Source organism: Varanus komodoensis, unplaced genomic scaffold (assembly GCF_004798865.1).
Source record: "Varanus komodoensis strain SLA01 unplaced genomic scaffold, ASM479886v1 scaffold103, whole genome shotgun sequence".
In the NCBI taxonomy this organism is placed as follows: Eukaryota; Metazoa; Chordata; class Lepidosauria; order Squamata; family Varanidae; genus Varanus; species Varanus komodoensis.
Genome location: NW_025335283.1, coordinates 1,128,163 through 1,144,973, shown reverse-complemented (window position 1 = coordinate 1,144,973; position 16,811 = coordinate 1,128,163). Strand labels below are relative to the sequence as shown.

Here is a 16,811-nt window from a genome sequence, read left to right as displayed (position 1 = left end):
GTGGCCTTGGGGCTTGGTCGCCCGGCCCCCCACCTGCCTTCCCTCTTTTCAGCCCTGGGGACTGGGTGCTGTCACCACAGTGAAGATGCGCAGGAGCCTCTTCTCCGTGGGATTTGCAGCCCGTTTCCAAAATGAACACGGACACTCAGAGTCAGGGATGCGCACCGGTGCGTGCGCACAAAATCCAGAGCTGAGGCCCGTGGGACAAATAAATGCACATATTTGCATATACTAATCCATGGGTACTTTGCATGTGTGTGAAGCACCCTTACTCCGAGGCACCCCTATTTTCAAAAAGGAGGAATAGGCAGCGAAATGAAGACATTAACTTCTGGGGTGTGGGGAGACTTGGGCAGAGCAATTTGGAGAAGGGGCAGTAGCAGGCGAAATGCGTGTGGGCAGAAATCCAGCTGAGCAGCCAAGTGCCCTGTTTTCTGCAGGGGCTCATGGACAGCCGGGTGGCGGAGAGTCCCGGGCTCCAGGCGAAAGTGCTGGGGCTCCGGCCCAGGGCCTGCTTCCAGCCCCACCTCTGGTGTCCTGACGCCCTTGGACCTCGTCACGGTTTAAGAGCCAGCACCACCGCTCGTTTCCTCCCCATCTTCAGCCCACAATCCCACCCACCCCACCCTCCTCCTCCTTCCAACCTGTGAAGGGCACTTCACCTACTCCGGCGTTGGGTGAGGAAATTCAGGCGGACCAGTGTTGGGATCAGCCCCTAGGAAAAGCACTTCCAGAGCAGAGCAGTGAAAATGCAGCTGCCTGGCAGGTCAGGTGGCTGTGGGGAAAGGCTCCGTTGCGCATGGTGGCAGGGAGCTGCCGCCTAGCCTTTCTGAAGCTCGCACAGGAGCCGCTGCCGAGAAGGCCGCCCCATCCCCAGCCTCACACAGCTCTGGCAGGGAAGACCTCTGTGCCGGGTCTTCGTGGCTGCGCCCCTCCCTACCCGCCGAGGGCCTGAGCGACGCCAGCAGCACCTTGACCCGAGCTCAGTGCCCCGAAGGCAGAGTGCTTTGCTCCCGTGGCCCGGACACAGCTGTCTCTGCCACAGCGTCCCCGTCAGGCACACCCCAAGCCCGCTCTGCCGAACAGGCTGGCTGTGGCTCTGTCACCCGCTGGCTCTTCCAGGGCCTGCCACGCGCAGCGTGGGGACGGCCCTGTCCAGCTGGGACAAATGGCGCCGTCTGACTGGCCTCCAGTGGCGACTCCGAGCGCCACCGTTGTCCCCCGCATGGGCAGAGAGGAGAGACGGCCCGGGAAAGGAAGGGTGTCCTGGGACGGAGATGCAGGGATGGCAGGGAGCCGAATTTTGGGTGGGTGTGGAATACACACCCGCATGTTCTCTGAGGGTGCCTTGGTGCTGGTCTCTCGGTGCGGGTGTTCAAAGGTAGGCTGGACATGCACATGGTGGGCATGTCGTGAGCAGAGCCAGGGGTCAGACTAGAAGGCCTGGGAGGCCCCCTTCTGACTCGCGCTGTTTCTGTTTCTTGGCTGGATGCGCTTCCAGGCGAACAGAGGCCTCATGGGGAAGGGCTGCGTCTCCCTGTGAGACAGCCAGAGGGCTGCCAGCCACGTTCACCCCGGGCTGGAGGAGCCCGCCTCTCCTGGCATTCCATGGCCACCTGCGGGCTGGGTGCCCAGGAGTATCCCCTCAGCGGGGCAACAATCCTCGCTGGCACGTGTGCCACCTGGCCCAGCTGCAGAGCAGGGGCACGTGCTGGAGGGAGAGCGGGTGCATGAGGGGTGAGTTCATCTGTCCATAGATGCCCTTTTCTTTGGGACGCGGTTTGACCTGGGCAAAACCTGAGTGAGTTCTGCTTTCGGTTGGGAGGGTGGCACCGCCATTCTCACGCCATCTCCATGGCAGGGGACCTTGCGGGAGCGGCCAGAAGCGCCTCTTTGCAGGACGCTGCGCCATGAGGCCTCGGTGCCCTCCAGGGACCGTGCTGGTGCTTGGGCTGCTGCGCCTGCCTGGAAAGGAGCCAAGCGACTTCCCCCAGAGCAGGGAAAAGCTTGGGCCCGTTCTGAGCTGTTTCCGGCTCCCTGGAACCAAGCAGGGGCAGGAAGGGGGCCATCGCTCTTTACTCCTTGGCAGGCTGCAGGCGATCTGTGCAGAGCGATGTCTGCCCAAGGAGAGAATCTGGAGTGACAGCGATTCTTCTCTGGCTCAGATTAAAATGTGGTACCCAGAATAATGCAGGACCACAATGTTCACCTCTTATCCAAGATGAGCATTGTGAACTTTGAGACTCCTGTTCCCAAGCATATAAATATGAGTCCCAGAGATAGAAGCATTTTGTAGCTAAATTCAAATTGGTCAAAGCCAATCCAGACATTACGCCCTCCACACGTGTGCCTCTGTGGTACCTTGCAGAAGTAGCCGTCCCCTTTTAACTTGCCCACATTTTGTTCTTGTGTTATAACCTGGAGTTGAAAAGGATTTAAGTGACATCATTACTATAAGTACCTCAAAGGCTGTCACAGATGAAGGTCAAGATCTCTTCTTGCTGCTGCCAGAGTGCAGGACACAGAATGTTCAGTTCAAGCTGCAACAACCCAGATTCAAGCTGAACATCAGGAAAAGCTTGTCACTGTCAGAGCAATACGGCAGTGGGACCAGCTGCCTGGGGAGGTGGGGGGCTCTCCCACACTGGGGACATTCAAGGAGAAACTAGGTAGCCATCTGGGTGGGATGGTGTAATGTGGTGTCCTGCAACAGCAGGGCGTTGGAACAGATGGCCCTCATGGCCCCTTTCAACTCTACTATCCTATGATTCCATGATTACCACCTGATGTGCATGAGAAACTCAGCACTGAAAGCCTGAAACATGTTTATTGTGGCACAAAAGTCAAGTAAATGAAAGCAAACTGACCCTTCTTGATTGCAAAAGTCTTCAGGCTCAACCCTGGTGCAGTTCATGGCCCCTGGAAGCCATATGCTGAAGGACAGAGTCCGCCTGTGTGCAGCTCCAGTGCTGCAGGATCTGGTGAAATGTGCCTCTTCTGGAGGGCCTCAGGGTTGGCTGGGGAACAGATCGAAGCGGGCGGCGCCATAAAGATGCTGTCGAGCTGCTCTGGGATGAAATTGTGCAGCAGCACCAGTCAGGGTTGGGGTGTTAAAAGCAATGCACCAAAATACGGTCGGCACTTATTTGTTGAGGGATGCAGTTTCATCTTGGAATGTTTGCCCAAATACTCAACTAAAAATAAAAAACCTTATTTTTCTGTAATTAATGATATTCTAACTTGTGATCGTAATAGTAATGAACAGTTTAACATTGGGCAATCTGAATAAACTTGAGCGCTGGGCTGAAAGCAACAGAATGAGGTTCAGTAAGGACAAGCGCCAAGTCCTGCACCTACGAAAAAGAACCCAAAGGCATCGATACCAGATGGGGAATACGTGGCTCAACAGGACTGGAAAAGAAAAAGATCTGGGAGTAATTGTGGACAACAGGCTAAACATGAGCCAACAATGCAATGCAGCCGCCACAAGGGCAAATGCTGTTTTGGGATGCATTCACAGAAGTATTACTTCCAAATCACAAGGTGTAGTCCCTCTATGCTCCTCACTAGTCAGACCTCACCTGGAATACTGTGTCCAGTTCTGGGCACTGAGATTTAAGAAAGTTGCAGTAAAATTAGAAAGGGTCCAGCGGAGGGGGACAAAAATGATCCAGGGTTTGGAAACGCTGCCCTGTGAGGAGAGACTGGGAGAACTGGGCATGTTCAGCCTTGAGCAGAGAAGACTGAGAGGGAACATTGTATCCCTCTATAAGGACCTCAAAGGCTGTCCCAAAGAGGAATGTCGAGATCTCTTCTTGCTGATCCCAGAGTGTAGGACACAGAATAATCAATTCAAGTTGGCACAACACTGATTCAGGCTGGACTCAGGAAAACTTCCTCACTGTCGGAGCAATACGACAGTGGAACCAGCTGCCTAGAGAGGTGGGGGGCTCTCCCACACTGGGGATATTCAAGGTGAAACTGGGCAGCCCTCTGAGTGGGATGGTGTGACTTGGTGTCCTGCAGCAGCAGGGGGCTGGACTAGATCGCCTTCATGGCCCCTTCCAACTCCACTATTCTATGATTCCATGGTATGAATATTCCATGGAGCACCAAACCCACAATGAAGCACATGGGGAGTTTGCAAAAAGGCATGTGGGAGACAAGCAACCATGTGCAAAAGCTGCTCTGGCCGCTGAGACCGAAGCTGAGGTTTCTGGCCTTTCCTAGGAACATGGTGTGCGGCAGCAGGCCAGAGGAGCCCATGGTCAGGCGGGCTGGTGACTCGGCATCTTCTGGGACTCCAGCAGGATGGCGACCCTGAACATGCAGGTGAAGCGACACTGGTGTGGTTGCAAAACAAAGGCCCGAATGTCTTAGCATGGTCCACACAAAGCCAGATCTCCGTCTCTGTACTCCAGCAGTCCATGTTCAGCCGGACAGAGCTGAAGCGGTTTTGCCAAGAAGAGTGGCCAAGCATGGCAGGATCCGGAGGCACGGAGTCAACAGCTCACAGCTCTTGCTTCCTGCCAATGCTGCTCCCACCCAGTATGCCCGCGGGGCATGGAGACTTTTGTACCCAACAAGTGCCAGCTGGGCTTGGCGTGCTTAACGTTTGGGCCACCACTGAAATGCTTTGCAGTGTTAGGCTTCTGGCACCGTCAAGTGGTAACGATGCAGGGAAACCTCTTTCAGTTCTGGGTCGCGACACAGCAAGCGGTGGCAGTGGGTGCACCCACTTGTTCTTCTGCATTTTGCTTGCAGCATTCCTCCGGGGAACCCGGAGCGGCATGCACAGGCCTCCAAGTCCCATTCTGTTGTCAGAAGAGCCCTCTGAGGTCGGCTAAGCTGAGGGAGCGTCTGCGTGACTGGACTGAAACCCTGCTCTTTCCCGTCCTTCTCTGACCCTCTCTCACCACGGCCCCTTGCTGCACGGAAGAAACGCTCTTCCACGCAGTATAATCCCGATCGGTGCAGGAGCGATACTCTGCATCTCTGCCCTCTCAAGACCGAGTCGGTCCTCCGCTGGATTCCCATGGCAGCTGCTGTCGCTCAGATCTCTGTGTGGCACGTGGGCGGCAAGTGCTGCAGCCGTGTGGGATCTTGCTGCGCGGAAGCACCTGGGCAATGCAGGCTTGGGCGGCACCTGAGCCCGCCCTCCCGCTGTCGCCTGCACTGAAGCAGCGGCTGGGCCTGCATCTAGTTCCTGCCCGGGCATGTGTGCGGGCTCTTTTCCACAAGCTGCCAGTGAAAAGTCGCTTTCTAGGAGAGAGGCTACTCCAAGGGGCCGTGAAAGGGCCGCTGGAGCACAGCTGCCCTCCTCGCAAGGCCTCCGGCCCCAGCCGCCTGCTGAGCGCAACTTTGTGTCCGAGTTGCTCGGAGTTCCCCACCAGCATTCGTTCATTACGCTCCCGCCGTGCTCTGTGGGTTCCAGTTTAATTGAAACGGCAAATGGCATTGCTCCGGGTTGCCCGCCGTATCACTGGCAGAACGCAGACAGGCACGCAGACCTGAAGCCACCCGGAGTCTGGCCAGGGCAGCTGCAGTGGGATTTGCCACGGCCGTCCATGGGAGCCGTTGCGGAAACACGTTGTAGCACAGTGTGGAAATCCCTTTTTGCAAAGTACAAGTGACCTCAAAACCAAAGGACCTGGTTCGCCTCCGTTGCCTATGGAAAACGGGTCCCTTTAACACTCTTCATGAAAAGGACCTCTGCCACCCGCTTCTCACTCGGCCGCCCAGCGAGTAGCCCAGGGTGCACCACGCAATGGGTCCCGGGAGGCTCTGGAGCAGCACCGTTCACCTGTTGCTCTGATAGTGCACCCAGGAATGCCGTCACGGAGAAAGAAGCCGAATCTTCCCTCCCCCTGAAGGGCTCTCCATGCACATTTCCGTTTGGAGACCTCCTCAAACTGAACCCGTAAAACCGAACAAAATAATTAATGGCATAATTGGTCTCCGAGTGCGGATGGGAGAGGCCTGCGAAGGTGTGTGCAGTGGGGGAGGCTTGTGCATTCACAGCTGGCTTATTTCCCTTAACGAGTGATTAATCACGTTTAAGTGGGGGAATTATACATGCACAGTATCCCGTGCTCCCAGCTTCAGCGTCCAATTTGCCAGAATCGGGCTACGTCCAAGAATAAAACAACATTTTAAGCAGATGAAAGTTGCAAGCCTGGATTGCAGAACTGGGAAAGGGGGGGTGAAGTGCAGAGCACCTCCCTGAGATTCTCTCTGGCCCAGCTCAGACCAGAAAGCGCTGGCCTTGGTCTCCGCAGAATCGTGGTGTCTCTCCGCTTACTCCAAGCAAGTCGGAATCAAACTGGACTTTCTCGCACCAGTCATCCCGGCCACTCCACGCCCTGTGAATCCCCCCCCCCCCACCCTCCCCGTTCCTGCCCGATGGAAGTGCTGAGCAAGCAACATTTCCCGGGGTTCCTGGCCCTTGGCTTGCTGCCCGGGCAGCACTCAGGACTGGCCAGCCAGCAGGGCTGGTGGGGTGGCGCATTCATCTCGGGCTTGCATTAGCACCCAGGGCAGGCAGGGAAGCCTCGTGGGAGCAGGCTGGAGCGTCGGCTGGGCACCGCGTTCGAAACATGCCTCCTCCGGCTACGGTCCTCTTCTGAGCTCAGGCAGTCTGAAGCCCAGCAGCGCCTGTGATGGGGCCTTGGGCACTTCCTGGTACTGTCTCGTGGGAGAGCATTCTGGGTGCAATCTTTTAGAGCTATGGCCTGCTACCCCTCCAAAAGATGCTCCTGTGGAGTTCCCACTGCTGGCTGCCTGCGCCAGCCAAGAAAATGGGGAGATAGGAAAAAAGGGGCTGGGCTTCTGCCTCCAGGGCTGGAATCCAGGAAGGGGCTTCAAGGCTGCCGATTCACACTTCGCCTTGGAGCCAGGCACCTGTCCCACTTAAGAGCTGGAGGGAGGGACAGAGAGGCGCCTGTGTGAAGTGGGCAGGGAGAAGGCATTCCTGGCCAGCAGATGCACGCCCTCCAGACCAGAGGGCCTGGGCTTCCAGGCCCTTTGGCCCCGTCGCCGCTTGCATCCTGGAGGGCCAGGCTGTCCCCGAGGAGCGCTGCGCTGCGCTGCACTCCCCTCCTCTCCTCTGCCTGTACAGCTGCTCTCTCCTGTTGTGTTATGTTGGGAGGAGACCCAGACCCTCCAAGAGCGGATACCCCCACCCTTGCGCCAGAGCGGTCAGCAGATGGGGTGCGGCAGGCTGGCGGCTACATGCACTGCAGCCTCTTCCGTTGCCGCCATTTCCGTGCAGGGAGTTCTGGGAGCTCTGCTCCAGAGGAAGGGCTTTCCCGCCCCTTTTGCAGCTCGTCTTGCTTTCAGAAGACCGCAATTATGTTGTAAGCCGTCCAGAGACTACAGTAATGGGCAGCATACAAATCTTTTAAATAAATGAATGAATAAATTCCTGGCATTCCTAACAGCGACTCCCATTTCAACGAGGCTCAGAGATGCGCACAGAAGCACAGCCGCACTTCAGGCTGGACCCTGCGATCCAAAAGCCGCACAGGCCCAGCACGCTTGGCGTCTCGTGCAAGCAGCGCCTGCTCTTCCACTGGCAAAGAAAGCTGAGCCCCCACCTTGCAAGCCATGCGCCCTTCCCTCGATGTGCCCCTGCGATCTGGAGGAGCTGCCGGCTGCTTGTCAGGATGGGCATGCTGGGGTGGCGAGGGCTCTCCTTGCCTCCTGCTCTGTGATACGGGCAAGGCTGGCCACAGGCCAGGTGGCCTTGGGGCAAGACGCCTTTCTGGGAGGCCTTGTGCACAAGCCTGCCTCCCGCAGGGCGGCAGGAGTGGCCCCAGCACGGTCCTGGGCTGAGGCTCCCTTCCCCGCCTGCCCAGCCCGTGGAAGGGCTGCTCCAAGGAGCTCAGGAGGCGCCCCTCTGCCATGACGGGCGCACGCCTCGCTCCCGATCCCGTCGCAGGCCACTCTCCCCACTGAAAAGCCCCACGCAGATCCAAACCGAAGCGGCCCTCGCCGGCACTCCGCTCTTCAGCAACATGTTGCATCTCGGGAAGCTTTGCTTGTGCTCCAGATCAGAAGCCCTCCCTCGGGTCTTGCCTGTTCCTGTGCCCGCAAGATGGAAGGGACTGCCATGCCCGGCCGGGTTCTCCTGTGGCGCCCTCTGTTTGCTGCAGAGAGGGAGACCCTCTGGCGTGCAGGCCTCCATGTGGCTGCTGCACCCTCCGCTGAAGCCCCCCCCCCCCCGAGATTCCCGCAACCTCCAGGCCTGCGCTTGCTCAGAGGGAAAGGGCAGAGGCCAGGGAAAGCCCCTCTGCCAGGCCGAGGAGCGCAGCGCGCCAGCCACCCCGCTGAACGGGCAGCGTGCCTCCCGTGCCTGCCAGCACTTCCGGGCAGTGTGCACGCACATGCAAATGTGTGGGTGCTGGGCGCAGGCGCCTCACCGGTGCTGTGCTCTCCGGTTTCCGTGTCCATGGCCTGTCCAGAGTAATTTTCCTCTGGCTTCTCTGGTTAAACCGCTGAGCTGCCACATGAAAGGTCAGCAGTTTGATGCCCCACAACAGGGTGAGCCCCCGCTGCCTCATCTTCTGCCAGCCTGGCAGTTTGAAAGCTTGTAATGTGCGCGGATAAATAGGTACCGCTTTCGGTGGGGAAGAAGCAGCACCTCGGGAACAGCTTCAGGCAGCGCTGGCTCTTGGCCTTTGAAATGGGGACGTGCACTGCCTCCATAGCCATTTTGGCTTGCAGAGTAGAATCCACAGGGACCCCTCCCCTCCCCTCCCGGCCCCTCCCCTTCCCTCCCCTCCCCTCCCCTTCCCTTCCCTTCCCAAGGAGCTACTTGGCAGCCTTTGGGGCAGGGGACATGGCCTCCTCCTCGATCACCTGCCAGGCTATCTTCCAAGGCACCATTAATGGTCACCCTGGTCCTTCCTGGTGGGTCACTCCAGAAGATGATCCCAGCAGGCTCGTGGTCAATGCTTTGTGCGGGGATGGGCCACTCTGGGGCCTCTAGACTTTTTGAACTAGAACACACACTACGTTGCATTGATCATTGGCTGAGGGGAGCTGTAGTCTAAAAGAGAGAGGACGTTCAGTTTCTTAAGCATAACCGTTGTGGTGCCACAGGGTTCCCCCTTGTCCCCATCATTTTTACCATCCACATGAGTGAAGCCTCCATCTGTCCAGCCATCCAGCCACGCAGGTTGCCTTTAAGGCTTGAACCCTATAAAGGCAGTGAGGCCACTGGGGCCGATCATCACCCATATTTGGCTGACGTGCACCTTTTCCTGGCCTTGGTGGGCCTGGCCCGGTATGTCTGCAGCCTGGCATCAACACCCCCAGCAGCTGATGCTTGGTTCTGGCCATGCGTCAGTTGCTTTTACTATAGGAGTTGCTGTCGCATCTCGGGACGATGCATGTCTTAGGTTAGTTCATTCATTGTTACTTCTTCATAATCCATAATGAAGCATGCTTCGTGTTTCTTTTCGTTTTCAGCTAGCTTCATTTTACAGCCCTCCCACTGCAGAAGAAGCTTGTGTTAAATGTGGCTGCACTAAGAACCCCACTCTCCTTAGTAATGATATTTTGCTCCTGCCTTTGCACCCGTAACAGTTCTTCTCTTCTCTGGGCTGCCATGATTTCCACCTGGTATTAGGCGCACAAATGTTGGAGGGAGCCACTGATAATGGTTGCTCAGGCATAATCTCTGTCGCTGGGGGATGATTTGATAGCTGATTTAGTGCTTTCACAATAAACAGGCATTTATTGACAGTAAATCCCCATGAATTATGTCCTGATGGCCACCTGGCTTGGAAATGTTCTTGCAGCTGACGGTGGAGCATCGCTCGCTTCAGAGGCAAGGCAAGGCAGTGCAGCAAGCAACTTGGCCACTGACTGATTCTGCTGCATGTCTGACTGGGAGGAAAAGAATCACAGCAGGAAGGTTCTCCAAGTTCATTTACAGGAAAATCTCGCTGAGGACTGATGTATCTCTTCGGAGAGCCCCTTTGTCAGTACATTTGGAAAAGTGGGTTTGGCATGCCAATTCCCTTTCTTTTCGATTTGTGCCTCTCTTGTCCAAATCTAAATTTGGCATATCCACGGCTGCATAGTATAAAGAGAGGAGAAAAGAAAAGACAGATTGCATTGATTTAGTGAAAACAGAGGACGAGGTGAGCATATAAACAATCATATTTGAGTGCTGCGGCTGCTGATGCAAAGTGTTCTCCAGGTGGCTGTTTTCAGAGAAGTTAAAACCAGAATTAGGGATGCCTGAGAATTTTCTACCAATCAGCAATTCATCCAAAAATGCCTGTTTGCAGCATGGGAATTGCAGCATGTTCTCCAAAAATGTTTCCAAATCCAAACTTATGCCTATGTTCCCAAAATATGCACCTTAAAAATATACATTTATACAATTAAACACATTAATGAAGGTATCATTTTTAAAATGAATGATTTTAAGTGTATCTTGAAAAATACACAGTTAAAAATAATTTTCTTAATTTAGGAAATGGGAGAAGTGCAAACCTTGCCCATTCAAACAGACAACAACAACAACCAAAAATTGCAAATGAGACCGGGAGCTGCATGAACTGAGCTGTGAACGTTGAAGAATTCATGTTACTGTTCAATACATCCTGAGTGCTCCCTAGATTCTGTTTTCTTGCTAAGGTATAGAGTCACCCTGATAGGTATCCAGGTCTCACCCACATCAGGGCCAAGTTGTGAGTTCTCATTGGACACCCCAAACATAGGAACATAGGAAGTCAGAAGGGCCATCTAGTCTGATCCCCAGCTCCAGCCAGCCTCCCTCATGCAACCCCCAACATGTCCAGTCTTTCCTTGAACATCCTCAGTGATGGGGCCTCCACCGCCTCCCTTGGAAGCCCATTCCATCTCCTGGGGTCCTAAACATCAGGAAGGACTTCCTGACATCAGCCTGGAACACAGTTCCTTGGGCTTTGCTGCAGTGGATCACATTCGGTCTTCCACCCCAGGGGAGAACAGTTCACAACCATGTCCTGTGTGACACCTCTTCACATACATGTATGTCACTATAAGACCCCCCCCCCCGAGTCTCCTCCGGGCTGAAAAGACCCAGCTCCCTCAACTCATCTCATATACAACCCCCCAAGCCTGCAATCATCCTTGTGACCCTGGGCTGCACTGATTCCAACCTTGTGATGTCCCTCTTGTAATGCGGAGCCCAGAACTGGACACGGTACTCCAGTTGTGGGCACACCAGAGTCTTACAGAGCAGCACCAACGCGTTTCTTAGTCTGGAAGCCATGCCTCTGACTGTGCATTCAAGGCTGGTGCTCGCTTTCTTCCGTGTCCCACCGCTGGCTCATGTTCGACCTGCTTTTGTCCCCCTTCCTTTACCTGTGACACCTATTCCCAAGTGCAAGACCATGCAATTATCCACACTGAATGCTATCCTGACATCCCCTGCCCATTTCCACAGCCTGTCCAGATCCTTTTGGCTCTCGAGTACCTGCTCCCCAGTTGGGGCCACCACCTCTACTTTGGTATCATTTGCGAATTTGGTCAGCAAACTAGTTATCACCTCCTCCAAGTCACTGATAAAGAATTTGAACAGAATTGGCCCCAGAACTGAGCTCTGAGGGACCCTGCTTGTCACTGGCTGCCATCCTGTTGATTCCCCACTGATTGTCACCCTCTCTTTGCGGTCCATCACCATGCCCTAATCCACTGGGCAGTGCATTGGTCTATCCCGAAGTTCATCAATTTCTCAACCAGGGCATCACGTGGGACCTTGCCTGTTGCCCTGCTGAATTGCAAGTAAACCACACGCACCCCGTTCCCTCTGTCTAGCCACCTTGAAATGTCATAGAGTTCTACAAGGTTTGTCTGAGAGGACCTATTTTTGTGGAAGCAATTTTTCATGGCTGCCAACCCCTGCCCCCCATCTAGGGTTTCTAGAGCTTTCCTTATTACGAGCTTTTCCATCCTCTTTCCCAGAATGGATGGTAGGCTAACTGGCCTGTAATTCCCCTTGTCCCCTCTGCTACCCTTTCTGAAGCCTGGGACCACTGACGCCTCCCTCCAGGCCTCCAGTACTTCTCCTGATTTCCATGAAGCCTCAAAAATGAAGGCCAACAGATGTGAGAGTAGCCCCGCCAATTCCTGACGTACACTTGGGTGTACATCAGACTCTGGTTCCTTCATAACACCCAGAGCCCTGAGGAACTCCTCAACTTGCAAGGGAGTGGCTCCAGTCTGTGCCCCCATAACTCCAACCTCAACCACCCCAGAGAGATCTCCCCCAACCTGCTTTGGCAAGAATACAAGCCGCGAGCTCCCCCTGCTCGTTTCCCACATCCCTGGCGTTGGCGCACATGCGTCACAGCTCTTTCCTGCAAGCCCCTTGCCTGGCTCCCCCAGCCGCCCCCTCCCTCCGGGCCTCCCTGGCACAGCAGAAACACTCAGTGTGGTAGCCCCGCCAGCCCCTGCAGCCCCGATCCTGTCCCTTGGCCAGGCCGTCGGGCCCTGATGCCCCCCACCCTCAGGATCAATTTGAGGCTCTCGGGACGAAGGCCGCTAGAGCATTCCCGAAATGGCTTTCCCCTTACTGGTGAGCTGCGCCCCGTCCCTCTCCAGACGTCCATCGGCGAGGACCGATTGCTGGGGTCAAGGAGTCTGGAGTGCTCCCTCCGATGCCGGGCTCCCAGCCAGCCGTTCGCCCCTGCACCCCCCTCTCCCCGGTTGGCCCATGTCTGCAGGCTGGCAGGAGTGAGGAAATGGATCCTTTTTGCCCCCGGTAATTACAGTATACTTTATTTGGTATTCATTTTTAAGAATATTGCAGGCCAAAATTTCAAGGTAAAAGCCTCTCAAGGCCCCTCCATGAAACACCGATGACAAAATTTCAAAACAAAAGCAATAAATATTAAGAAGCAATAAATAAAATTAAACCACTGTCCCCAAAAGCTGCAGTTTACATTCCTTCTACTCAATAGCCCAATAAACCAATTTATGGGAAAGCTGCTGGAAGGAGCGGCGCTTGTCAGACTGAAAGCGTCGACTGCAGTCTGCAGCTGGTTGCGGTTGCTACCACTGCTGCACTTACGAACCACCCCATTAGCTCATCGGCCTCACTGGGCAGCGGACAATGCAATGCAAAGCAAAACAAAAATGTTGACATAGTGATCATGTACCTACAAAGCTACTGTTTAAACTATATTTCCCCCATAAATCTTACTAAAATACATTAAATCATAAAAGCAAGTATTGTAAGTGGCTTAAGACATACATTATGGCTCACCATCACAGAGAGGAACATCGTTCCTATCATATGTTCCTTTTTGGTTGAGAAGCTTTTCCGGAAGTGCCCGCCCTCTTATTTAAACCCATTTAGTGAACTCTGGCCTCCTCAACCTCTTCCTTTTTAGCTGGCTTAAACTAGTCCTCGGAATTTTCCACCTTGCCGTGTCTCTTCTGCGGAGAACCAGACTGTGTTCAAAATGGTCCCACTCTAGCACAGAAAGGGACGAGAGGGTGTTTTCTCAGGGTGATGGATGGGAGCGAGTGGCATTGTGGATCATAAGCCACTTGGGCTGAGCTAGCCTGCTCTGCTTGGCTATGGGGCAGTGCCGGCTAATGGCACGGCACGGGCTGGGAACGCACGTGAGGTGGTCCTGGGCAGCAGAGAGGAGGCCGTCTTGTGTCCGTCGGCAGCTCCGGCTAAAATGCGCAGAGGTGCCCTGCTCGAGCCTGCGCCGCAGCTGCGGCCAGGAACACTCCGCATCTCTGCACTGCGTTCCCCCCGCTCTTCTGCAGCTCTGCTGGATAACAGACTTTCCTCCAGAGCTGTTTCTGGAACAGTCTTACAGGGAAAAGGTTGTATCAGAGAGACCCCATCGAGCTTCCTCCTCTGTCCTCCTCTCCCTTCTTCATTCCTAACAGCTGCTCTCCCCTCCCCTCCCCTCCCTCCCCTCCCTTCTTGCCACACCTGCTCTGCAGAAAGCTGACTTGGCTGTGGCGCCGCTTACCATCACCCATGTCCGGGAGAAAGCCATCGACTTCTCCAAGCCCTTCATGACTTTGGGGATCAGCATTCTTTACCGGAAGGCCAATGGCACCAGCCCCAGCGTCTTCTCCTTCCTCAACCCCCTGTCTCCTGACATCTGGATGTACATCCTTCTCGCCTACCTTGGAGTGAGCTGTGTGCTCTTTGTGATTGCCAGGTAAGGACCAAGTGCGGGTGAGGCCTGATGGGCGCCTTCCCCCGGGAGCCCCCAGCTCTGGGGCTGAGACCTCTTGCACGCACCCACGTTGTGGATCCTCCTTGACCGACCATCCCTGGGTGGCGTCTGGCTGGCTCCTCCCGGGCCGGAGTCAGAGGGAGGCGAGAACATAGCATCTCCCTGGGAAGTGCCCTGACGGGTGGGCTCTCCATAGTTCCTCCTGCATGGCCTCAGACTGGAAGGGAGGGGGTTGCCGCAAACCAGCTGTGTTGCCCATTTCCCCCTCCCCATTTTCCCTTATGCCCCTCTGGGGGTCACAGGGCAGTTCCCTTCAGCAAGTGGCTTCCTGCTGTACTTCCTCCTGCCCCCAAGATCCCACAACATTCCTTGTCCTTCATGGTCTCTGTGCATCACACACACGTGAGTGCCGGGCCTGCACCGTGCCTCATTTCAGGAAGACTCGGCCCGACGGTTTCTGGTGGGAGTCCTGCCCCTCCCCCAGTATAAGTAGGTGGGGCTCCCACCCTTCACCAGTCCACTTTTGACCACTGCTCACTGTGCCCCCTTGGGTCTCTCACGATTCTCTCACTACTCTCTTGTAGAACTCCAGCTCCCTCAGCTTTTCTCTCTCTAGTTGTCTTCCTTCACACTTCTTCCTTTCAAACACTCCCCTTTTCCCCTCTCCCTTTTTTCAAACTCCCCTCACAATAGTAATAAAAAAATGTTCTATCTTTTTCTTGGCTTCTTGCCTCCACTTAGTTCTCTCTCTTTACTCCCTCGCTGGCGCAGTGTCCTGCCTTTAGAAAATGCGCTCCCTGCGGAGCGCCAGTGCCATTGCAAGACAGCCTGGGATGCTGGGGGTGGGGGCACCGCGTCAGCAAATGCCCCCGTGGCCAGGCCGTTGCAAAACAAGCTAGAAATTGCTTAGATAGCCACCTGAGGACCTTTGGGGCAGAGCCACGGCGGCCTTCAAAGACGTTTCTGCTGAGGGAGCAGTCACATTTCCTGCCCCAGAAGCAGTGTCCTCCAGCAGCCCCTCCATCAACATCGAAGGGCTCTGCTGAGGCAGCAAAACCTTCTCAATCTCCCAAGAAAAACAAGAAGGAAAGAAAACATCTGGAGACAAAAGAGAGGAAAAACCTGAGAAAAAGTAGAAAGCATCATTCACACGCCACTCAGCGAGTTGTAGAGGTTCCCCAAGAGACAGAACCACTTCCTTATTGGTACCAACAGGAACTCCATTCCAAGGGCCATGGTATGGTTGAGCCTGAGAACACCAACTCGCTCGGATGCCCAGCAACCAGGGACAGCTCTACCCACCTCGATTTCTGAGGCGAGATTCGTGATTCCCCAGCCTGTTCACCACCAGAATCACCACTCGACAGACAACTAGTCCACAAGTGGACCGAAAAATACAGCGCCCTCCATGTCCGTATGAGTTGCCCTTGGCAATCACTCCACTGAGTTCAACACGGCATTCCTTCAGTGCCTTTGAACCAAAGAGCCATTGGTCTGGAAGAAACCCATATTGGATGCCACCACCATTTTCACACTATGGACCTGGATATCCATGGGACTGCATTCCACCATACGAGCACCCATGGCCACCAGCTTGTCCTCGCCAGCAACAGCAGGACCGGCAGTCGACTTCAGGCCAAGCCACAACTACAAGTCCGCTGATTCTCCATATCCTCACCGACTTGGTCTTCTGCTTCTTCTTCGTCCCATATGGGGAATCTCAACTTTGCCTGAGAACTTGGTCTTTGCACAGGGTCCTGGTCATCTGGACGGCTCTCTGAGTAAACATTCATATGTCCATGTCTTCGTGAGTAGATGTTCAACAAACTATCAAGCCGGAACATGGCATGGTCTTGGATGTTATCCACACAGAGAATGCTACCTTCTAGAATTAACACCCAAAAATGATGCCCTTATTATCACGGGGGATTGGAATGCTAAAATAGGAAAACAAAAGATAACCAAAATAAAGGCAATTTTGGCCTTGGAGTACAAAATGAAGCAGGCCAAAGGTTGGCAGAATTTTGTCAAGAGAATACGATGCTCATAGCAAACACTCTTATCCAACAACCCAAGAGACAACTCTACACATGGACATCACCAGATGGTCAACACAGGAATCAGATTGACTATGTGCTCTGCAGCCAAAGATGGAGAAGCTCTATACAGTCAGTAAAAACTAGACCAGGAGCTGACTGTGGCTCAGATCATGAGCTTCTCGTTGCAAAATTTAGGCTTAAATTGAAGAAAGTAGGGAAAGGCACTAGGCCACTCTGGTATGACCTAAATCATATCCCATACAATAGAGGTGACAAACAGATTTAAGGAATTAGATCTGACAGACAGAATGCCTGAAGAACTATGGATGGAGGTTCGCAACATTGTACAAGAGGTAGCAACTAAAACCATCCCAAAGAAAAAGAAATGCAAGAAAGCAAAATGGCTGTCTGAGGAAGCTTTACAAATAGCTGAGGAAAGAAGGGAAGCGAAAGGCAAGGGAGAAAGGGAAAGATACACTCAATTGAATGCGGAATTCCAGAGAATAGCTAGAAGAGATAAGAAGGCCTTCTTAAATGAACAGTGCAAAGAAATAGAAGAAAACAATAG

General features: G+C 54.3%; 1 protein-coding gene across 1 annotated transcript in view; it reads left to right on the top strand.

The window, feature by feature from the left end:
• GRIK3 (glutamate ionotropic receptor kainate type subunit 3) overlaps positions 1-16,811 on the top strand; it is a 112,268-nt gene that overhangs the window by 64,106 nt on the left and 31,351 nt on the right. Inside the window, exon 11 of the mRNA XM_044419473.1 lies at positions 13,963-14,186. Within this exon, the coding sequence (XP_044275408.1) occupies positions 13,963-14,186 (224 nt within the window). The remainder of the gene's footprint in view (positions 1-13,962; positions 14,187-16,811) is intronic.